Genomic DNA, 9538 nt, shown 5'->3' with positions numbered 1-9538 from the left:
GCTCATCACCACATATTATCTGTAGAATTACCACAGTTATCTAAGGAACGGGTGGAGCGATCAAATGAACCATAACTGATTTCATGATCCAAGGACACACCACTTTTCTTTACTGACACTGCTGTGTGGCACTGTTTTCTAGATGTGCTAGGAACTGACGTGTGTTTGAATCATTGCTCTGTCGCTTAGCATCCAGCCAGGTCCCTGCAATCTTTGTTTGAGAGTGTATGAAAATAATATTGTGACCTGTGAGATGGTACAAATGACTTGAATTACTGTTATTGAGGTTAATAATAATGTAGGGGAAAAAGCAAAATTGTGTGATTTTAGCCAAAAAAAAAATAGGGATTTTAGAAAAAAATATAGGGATCCAAAACCAAAACACACAAGGGAGGTTTTGCCAAAACACGACGTTAATCCAGATCCAAAACCAAAACCAGAACACGGGAGTCAGTGAACATCTCTAGTATATACCCTGGGGAAAACATCTCTATTTGTGTTTGGAATGCACCTTTCATGCCCCAGAAAGGGACAATTCATTATATGTTTTTATGTTATCTTTGCATGTGCATTCACAGAATTTTTTAAATTATTAAAATGAAAAATGTGATATGCCAGGATGGTGGTCCTGCTTTTTTTCACTTCTCTTTCCAGTATTGAGTGTATATTGGGGAAGAATTCCTTATGCAAAAATCCCCATTAAGCCTTTGGGAGTCCATAAGAAATATAACAAAATTCCAGAGTTCCACTTGCAGAGAGGAGAAGTCAGGTATATCATCACCATTGCAACCAAAGAAAAATGAGAGCAATAGATAATAGCTCATACTTCATGTGAGTGCAAACACATAAGCGATTATTATTATTATTATTATTATTATCATTTATTTGTTGGGCGCCACAAGGTTTCCGCAGCGCCGTACACAGTACAAACAGTAGTACAAAACAGGGTGACAAAGTACAGAACAATAAACACAAAGTACCAAAGCTTCAGGAACTCTAGGAAGTCATATGGAGTAAAGACAGAGCGGAAGAATCGGTATGGAGAACGGAGGGGAGGGGGGCCCTGCTCATAAGAGCTTACATCCTAAGGGAGGGTGAAACAAAAACAGGCCCAAAAGGGAGCCAGTGAAGCAGGGGGGAGAGAAGAGATGGGCCAGGGGAGAGAGGGAGAATGAGAAGAGTGGATGAGGCGTTAGGTGGATGGTTGGTAGGCTTTGAGGAACAGGTGGGTTTTAAGTGCCCGTTTGAAAGAGCACAGGTTGGGAGAGAGACAGATGGAGCGAGGGAGGTCTTTCCAGTGCAGGGGGCAGCTCGGGAGAAGTCCTGGATTCTAGAGTGGGAAGAAGTTGTTGCCTCATAGGGACACTGTATGGAAGATTCCATAAGCATTTTATGAAGCTTTTTTTTTTTGTACCAAGTTTGTTTATAGGGCATTAATCAGGCTGTTTAATAGTTAAGAATGTGTTATACATAATTGTAAATCATCAATACATATATCCTATTTATCTATTTATAACTCAATAAGATTCTATCTCCTTTGCAGTAGACCTATGTCTCAACTCTGGGTTTCCCATAGAGTCTTAATATGACACACATATGTGGCCATATTATTATAATATGTTTCATGACTGAGGTGTATCCTGGGGTCTTCAAAAAAATGTATATGTGTTATGTGAAAGCAGATACACATGTATTTTTGGAGTGTATCAGATAAAGTCACAGCTTCCGTTACATCAGGTACTAAGGATTCACCTCATTACGCTCACATGTGCAGTATCATAATGTGACCTGTAAGGTGGTCAAAACTGAATGCAAATTACTTGCAATTAGTGTTAGTGAGGTTAATAATAATGTAGGATCAAAAAAGAGCAATAATATGTGATTTTAGCATATTTTAGCAATTTTTCTTAAAAAAAATAGAGATCCAAAACCAAAACCAAAACACGAAGCTAATCCAGATCCAATACCAAAACCACTTCAGGGGGGTCAGTGTGCATCTCTATATGTATAGGACTTTTATTGTATTTTATTATATTATATTATTACTATATTATAGTGGCTATGTCTTTACCAGTGGGGCATTAATTATGTTTTTCTGGTGTGGCAACACTTAATATTTCCAGATGGGGACACCATATAAAATACATACTTGTGGCACTGCAAGTGTGCAGCATGTAGTGGGAGGAAACCAGAGCACCCAGAGAAAGTCCACGCAAACACTGTAAAAACACACAAACTTCACACCGATAAGGATCTGTTTGGGAATCATGCTCATGATCTCATGCTGCTTTGGTTGAACTCTAAGTACACCTGCACAACTCAATAAACTCAATACAAGCACCAATAAAGAGGATTTGCTGTGCTGTGTATCTTAGCCTTTCTGTACTTCAGAAGTGATGACCCATGTCTTATGTATAATAAAACTGTTCAATTCTGATTAAGAAGAAGGAGGATGCATAAGTCCCTTTCAACAAGATAATTTGCACTAAGTACCTACATGCTTTCTGAGTCTGCTTTAACTGACTTGCAATTAATACACAATCTATATAGTACTGGAAGAAAGCTGGTGTTGATTATTTTGTACACAGTTTCCCTAAATCGGATTTATCCCATCTCCTGCAGTTACATCTTGGCAAAGTGATTTAAAGGTGCTCAGATAGGCCGTGTTGTTCCACTTCAGATAGTATCTTCTTCAGCTTCCCACATTATTCTTCAATGAATGTGTCTCATGAGGCCACTTAAGAACCCACATAAATAAATAATAGCATTTTGAGTCTATTCTGCAATATTTATTGAAGCCATTGACATCACAACACATCATGTACAGAATTGGTGTTTACTGTCTTTAGAGGAGTCATGTCGTTCTTCTGTTCTTTCGCATGTGTCTTTTTTCTGTATTAGAACAAAAATGACATTATTACTAGTATTTAGTTCTTACATGATTTCCTCAACTAAATGTATACATATAGGGTCCGATTCATCAAGGCACATATCTGCTGATTTTGAGTGTATCGTCCGCAAAATCACTTTGCGCATACCCAGAACTGGGAGATACATCTGTGAATGCAGCTCTGTCCGCTGTATCTTCGAATGCAAAGGATGCTGCTACAACCTATAGTTTCAGGAAGTGAACAGGGTGGAGAAAGGGCATTTTGTCGTAGTCAATTTACAGTAGGGACGTGCTAAACTCAAGTGTACACAGCCTAGTCCGAATCAAGCTCTGAGCATCTCAAAGTTACTTGTTTTTCTGCAGCTCCTCTTGCTCCAGCTAAAGAGCTAGTCAAAGTCCTGACCAGTAGTGATGACAGTCTAGTATGCATGCTATGATGCAGGGTTTCCCAAACCCAGTCCTCAGGGCTCCCCAACAGTGCAGGTTTTCCATATCTCCTTGCTGGAGCACAGGTGTATTCATTACTGACTGACACATTGTAACAGATCCACAGGTGGTCCTAATTATGTCACATGTGATCCAGAAAACCTGCACTGTTAGGGAGCCCTGAGGACTGGGTTTGGGAAACCCTGCTATAATGTGTTTGCAATCACAAGCAACTGTAAAAGTGCTCAGTAAACATTAACAACATCCTAATAAATGTATTTCAATGGCAAAAAAAACCCCACTTATTTTTAAAACTGTTTTATCATTAGTGTCTATATTATTATTTTTTTTTCTGTGCATTCTTTTGTGAATTTCTAATCCACATAGGTATTGGAGGTATTGTCTTGTGTAGTAGAGCACAGCAGACCTGCCCCCGATTTCAACAGCACACGAATCTTGAGCTCCGTGCTTTGATGAATTTTGGGGTGTACGCAAAGCCGAAATACGTGCGTTTAATACTAAACGTGGATTATGCTGAGACTCTGTGCCTTGATGAATCAGGCACTTAGTATTTTATTATGTCATGCATAGCTGAGGGGAGAAAAGGAGAATTAAATGTAGCTGTGAGCTCCAAACAAGTATACTTAATATCCAATGGACACCATATTTGTACAGAAATATGTTAATCTTCCCCCACTCCTTAACAATACAGTTTTTCTCAAGGCAAATCAACTTTTCCTATACTTACTTCACTGCTGTGGCCCTATGAGCATCTATTGGAGTCACACTTAGAAATCCGGAAGTGGTGTAATAACAAAAACATTGGACGTACCCTGTTATCATATCTTCTATGGTATCCGGCAGTGGTTTGTTGACTGTCTCAGGCAAGAAGTAGACTAGTAGACCAGATATTATAGGTGCCCCTCCATATATGACCAGAGGCAAGAAAGGATAGAAATCACCAAGCATCTTCACTAGAGGAGCCACAATTCCACCAACACGTGCCATGGTGGCACCCAAACCTAGACCACTCTGTCTGAGAAGAAGTTATGTAATTAGTCTTATGTACTCTAGGACTGTGATACATGTATTCTAGATATGCATCTAGGCCACTAAAAGAAAATAGCCTGGAAGAGACACTAAAAACTTGGTAATGTCGAATTAACTGCCTTGCTGGATAACATCCAAGAATTCAACTTTGAGCACACATTCTGAATATTTTATCATTTTGATGTTATATTTGTTCATTTTAAGCTACTTTATATTTTTTGAAAACCTTATTTTTATTGCTGCTTGTTGACTTCTGTATTAAGCTCTTCATTCTGCAGTCTCATATGGCAAATATTTATTCTGTTATTAAAATGTATTCATTTTGTTGTCAACATCTTGGTAGAACCAGCTGTACAGCCCAAGCAATAAGTGATTGGATTTTTGTTATGGGTGTTAGGCCAAACAGCAGCATCCCGTAGGGTCTAGTAAGTACAGATGACTTATCATTATACATGTATAATAATTACAGTCATCAGTCAAATATATTTGCTGGCATTTCTAAACAAAACCTGATTGGTACCAGTGAGTGTTTGATCGGAATCACTTGTGAATGTAAACCCACAGAATGCATAGTTAAAAAGTGCCTAGTGGGCCACATGATCCAGTCACACAGCAGTGTTGGTCAGGGGGTCAGAGGGTTGTTGTCTTGTGTGAACTGTGTAAAGGATGGTAATAGTTTAATCGTGTGAGGTTAAGAGGGTGGTTGAGGAATATTATAAGCTTGCCTGAAGAGGTGGGTTTTTAAGATAACACTTGATGGTTTGAAGACCAGAGCAAAGTCTTATGGTGCTAGGGAGGGAACTGTGGGTATATGTCTCGTTACAAGAGTAGGATAAGACCCAGTCTCCAGAAGGTCTGAGCTGGTGCACAATTCAAGTCCCTTTGTGGAGTACTCTTTTTTTTAGACGTATCATCTGCACCAGCTATAGGGCAGGTGTAAGTGATGACTGATAGTGATGACTGACATGGCATAGTCTTTGTTTGGAAAAGTTCACGTATGTGTACCGGTAACTAGCACAGAACAAGTGTATACAAGTAAGATAGACCATAAAAAAGCATTGTAGTATTGATAACATTTTCATTTAAGCATTTAATGTAAAAAAATATTTGTTTAAAATCAACCATATTTTTATTAATGATTATACTGTTTAGAGCTGTTCCTTTATTTTATAATATAACATTTTTTGCGTTCTGATGTGATCTTATATTGCACATACACTTGTGCGTATTCTGCACTCTGTTGTGTCTATTAACATACGGCAAGTAATGTGCCGGCAGAGCGCACTTACACTCAGATTCAAATCAAAACGCATCTTGAACTCCCCTCGGATTTGAATACAATTGGAACTACGCTAGTTGCGTTCTGATTTAAATTGAGCCCAATATTCATCACTGTAACTGCACTTCTTCCTGCACTAATTGTTGTGACATAGAATAAAGACCTCTTCTTCTCTATTATCCAGCACTCATGTAAATACAGGCTCAGCACGGGGAAAGTTACTCTACAATCCCCTTTTCCTGTCCTCTTGTGGTCACTGATGTTTTAGATGTATAAGGAAAACTTTTATTTTTGAATAAAGTTGTTCGGTGGCAGTTGTACAAACTTTTTATCATACACGTCTGTTGTTAAATTAGAGCATGTAAAATGAAGTAGCATAAAATAACAGTAATTCTGCGAAATAAGAGCTACTTTATAGCCTGTTCTTATTCCATATTTTTAGTCTGCTGGATAGCCTGGGGTAGGGCCCTATCAGAACAAACGGAATGATCTGTGAGTATCGGAAATCTTGGGAGCAGTATTCTGCTGTGAATTAGGTGCAATTTCTTGGTTGCTGAGGATGAATTCTGCAGAAGAAGATATGTTTATTTAATGTATTTTAAATGTATAACGTGTATATGTAGAGAAATACCTACACTCAAAGGTTTTGAATAAGTTATAAAATATTGTTAATAAATTATCACTTCTTCATTTATTCAGAATCCACAACAGGGATAAATCCTTTTATGTTAACTGAAAATTTCTGCCATATGAGCTACTTCTGCTTCCATTCTGTACTCTCCCATAGTGAGTAATTACCACTTACTTGATTGCTTGTCAAAAGCACACATGGGGGTATTCAATTGTTCATCCGGCCGCCGGAAAAACGAGCGTGTTAAAACTATTACCGTTTATATGGTAATATTGCGCGCAAAAACCGTTAATACGGTAGTTTACTCGCTAAATTTCATCTCTCAGCTCAGGGAGCTGCGAAATGAAATTCAGCGAGTAATTACAATATAAACGGTAATAGTTTTAGAGCGCTCGTTTTTCCGGCAGCCGGAGGAACAATTGAATACGCTCCATAGTGCTAGTTAAATGCTGTATCTCGTCCGATTTGACCACCCACGACCCCACTGATCATTTCGTGTCTGGGCACCATGAGAATAATTCCCTTACTTATTTCCAATTTCTAGTATTAATTTTGTAAATAGGTCACTCTGGTTCACAAATGCAGCGTTGGTACTTCATGGCAATTACACCTAGATTTCTGCTGGGGCATTATGTTGAACAGTGCAGAAACAAGACTGTATTTATTATGAGGGTATTGTTAAAGGGGGAACAGGGTACATTTTCCAGGGGTGTTCCTTGCTGTGCTGTTCTCACGGGACTTGAATTCTGCATCATCTCAGAACTGATGGAGAATGCGCCTCATCCTACACTTTAATGTGGCCTGTTATGCACTTACATATTATAGCCTGCCCTTCTGCTACAGAGAACTGCATTACCAGGTCCATATAACATAGCATTACTTCTACAACCCCCACCACACATAACATCACTACACTTCTCATATCAACCACTACAGAACATTACTTCACTCCCCCCCCCACGTTAATATAACCCCAGATAACATTAATACACCCATCCCCACCCCTAGATAACACTAATACATCCAACCCCCACACTTAGAGAACATTAATACTCCCAGCAGATAACATTAATGCACTCATCCTACACCTCCGATAACAATAATACCCCAGATAACCTTAACACACATACCCCCAGATATTTACCTAGTCTTAAAGAAAGCACTCTGGTATCTCTGGGCAGTGGAGAGGAACGGAGATTGAATGATGAGGAGAAGGAAGGGTTAGGGAGTGGAGGAGAAGGAAGGGGCCAGGAGTTGAGGGTAAGGAAAGGATCTTTGATCAGTGGTGTCATGCATTGGTGTCTGGTCCCAGGAGAGAGATCAGTGGCCAGGAAGCAGAGATTATTCCCTAATGTAGATCACCCGCTATGCAACTTAGGCTCCCTGCTGCTGTCTGGTGTCTAATCATCCACATAAGTCCCAGCCCCAGTGGTCTAAATTCGTTTTAAGTGTCTGAGTCATTTCTGAAGAACAACTGATACAGCAAATGTGGATTCCTATAGCAGGTAGTAGAGTTCTGAGTCAGGTAGAGGCTGCATGTTAAGTAATTGTGCAGGCAGAAGTAGATTGCAGAGGTAGGTAGTTAGTGGAACCAAACAGAAGAATAGCTATGAATGTAGGCAATGGCCGAGAGCCAGAAGATTAGTGAGATGGTGCCGGGTGATTAGAGCCAGGAAGGAAGTCACAGTAATCCAAGGGTATATATTAGTAATGAATGGAAGATTCAGGAATGCTCTTTTAAAAGCACAAGTCTCAAAAAATTGGCAACTTGATGGCTTCCAACATATTTTTTTAAACTAACAATATCTTTTTATAGCAATGTACTGACTGCTACAGCATTTGTTCGATGACTGATAGGAAGCTGGCACAGCAAATCAGCATTCTACGGATTAATTTGATTCAGTTCAGATCTGGAGAAACAAACCTAATCAAGGTGGACCATGAAAATAGATAAATCTATCTAGAATTTTGGGACATAATTTGGGTGAATCATGGCAAAGCATATGTCATGGGAGCCATAAATCATTAGTCAGAGGAAAACAGTTTACATGACAACAGAATACATTTTGCAAGAAAATTTAAACTAGTAGCAACAACTGTGGCTGCTCAATTGGTTAAATTAGGCATTTGGTAATAAAGCAAAGATACATATATCGCTAATCAGATCAAAGCTGAAAATGTAAATATAAGAAAATGTAACTAGTAAGATAGTAATCAAAACGGAAGCTGCTCAATTGGGTAAATGAGGCAGTTAGTAAAAAGGTTTAAATATGCAGTAGCCTGTACTTGGTGGCTGTAGATTACTACTCATTTTCTCTTTTTTACTTTATTTAGTAAATACACTCCATTTCTTGGACACACAGGGCCTGAGTCATTAAGGAAAGTAAGGCAAAAAAAAGAGTAAATGTTCTCCGGGACAAACCATGTTACAATGCCAGGGGTGCAAATTACTTTATCATTTTGCACTTCAGTTAAATACTGGCTGTTTTTTCATTAAGCACACAAATACTTCATAGCTTTATTTTTACACTGAAATTTAAATTCGATCTAGGACATATCCTACCCCAACTATAAATCTATCCCTACATTTTAAATATTCCTCCCCCTCCAATGCAACATGGTTTTGCCCAGGTGCAAAGTTACTCCTTTTGTATGTTATGCTCTCCTTAATGACTCAAACCCTCTGAAGTTAATTACTGAGGTCATGGTCCAGGCATCATACAATTTGGACAAAGACTGTTAAATTAATTTTCTGAGTAAAATCTTCTGCTCCAGGCACAGTCATGTACTTTCCAGATGCACAGTTACTGGGTATGGAAGTGTCATATCCAGTAGATGGTTGTTAGCACACTGATTGGTGGATGGCCCTGGGCATTCACCAATCACAGAAGTGCAGGAAGCTTGATGGGTGCTGGGAAATATTGAGGGATAAGCAACAATATTAATCAAATATACCCAAACCATGGCTGTTAAGAGAAGTCATCAACTAAATTCTAAGCAAACCCAAATTAAGGCAGCTGTTTTACTAATACTTTGAGTAGTCACAGCAGAAATCCATCTAGCCATGATGTTGAGAGGGAGGCAGTGCAAGAGGGCGCAGGTAGCTTTTACTTACATTTGAGTATAAAATAACAGATGCTGAAATTGGTGGTGGTTAATATGATAATGGGTAAAGACCCCCCCCACCACATACACACATTGCACCAGCATACAGTGCTTCTTCATCCCTCTCCATACAATTCTAAAATTCTACAATTTCTTC

At 38.9% G+C, this 9538-nt stretch overlaps 1 protein-coding gene across 1 annotated transcript in view; it reads right to left on the bottom strand.

Moving 5' to 3' along the window:
* Positions 1-2777: 2777 nt before the first annotated feature.
* LOC142103634 (solute carrier family 22 member 6-A-like) overlaps positions 2778-9538 on the bottom strand; it is a 53483-nt gene continuing 46722 nt past the window's right edge. The window contains exons 9-10 of the mRNA XM_075187737.1: positions 4149-4352; positions 2778-2892 (exon numbers count right to left, since the gene is read on the bottom strand). Coding sequence (XP_075043838.1) covers positions 2808-2892; positions 4149-4352 — 289 coding nt within the window. The 3' untranslated portion in view covers positions 2778-2807. The remainder of the gene's footprint in view (positions 2893-4148; positions 4353-9538) is intronic.

Source organism: Mixophyes fleayi, chromosome 10, assembly GCF_038048845.1.
Source record: "Mixophyes fleayi isolate aMixFle1 chromosome 10, aMixFle1.hap1, whole genome shotgun sequence".
NCBI classification, from domain to species: Eukaryota; Metazoa; Chordata; class Amphibia; order Anura; family Limnodynastidae; genus Mixophyes; species Mixophyes fleayi.
The sequence above is the reverse complement of the archived record's forward strand: the minus strand, read 5'-3'. Positions and strand labels throughout refer to the sequence as shown.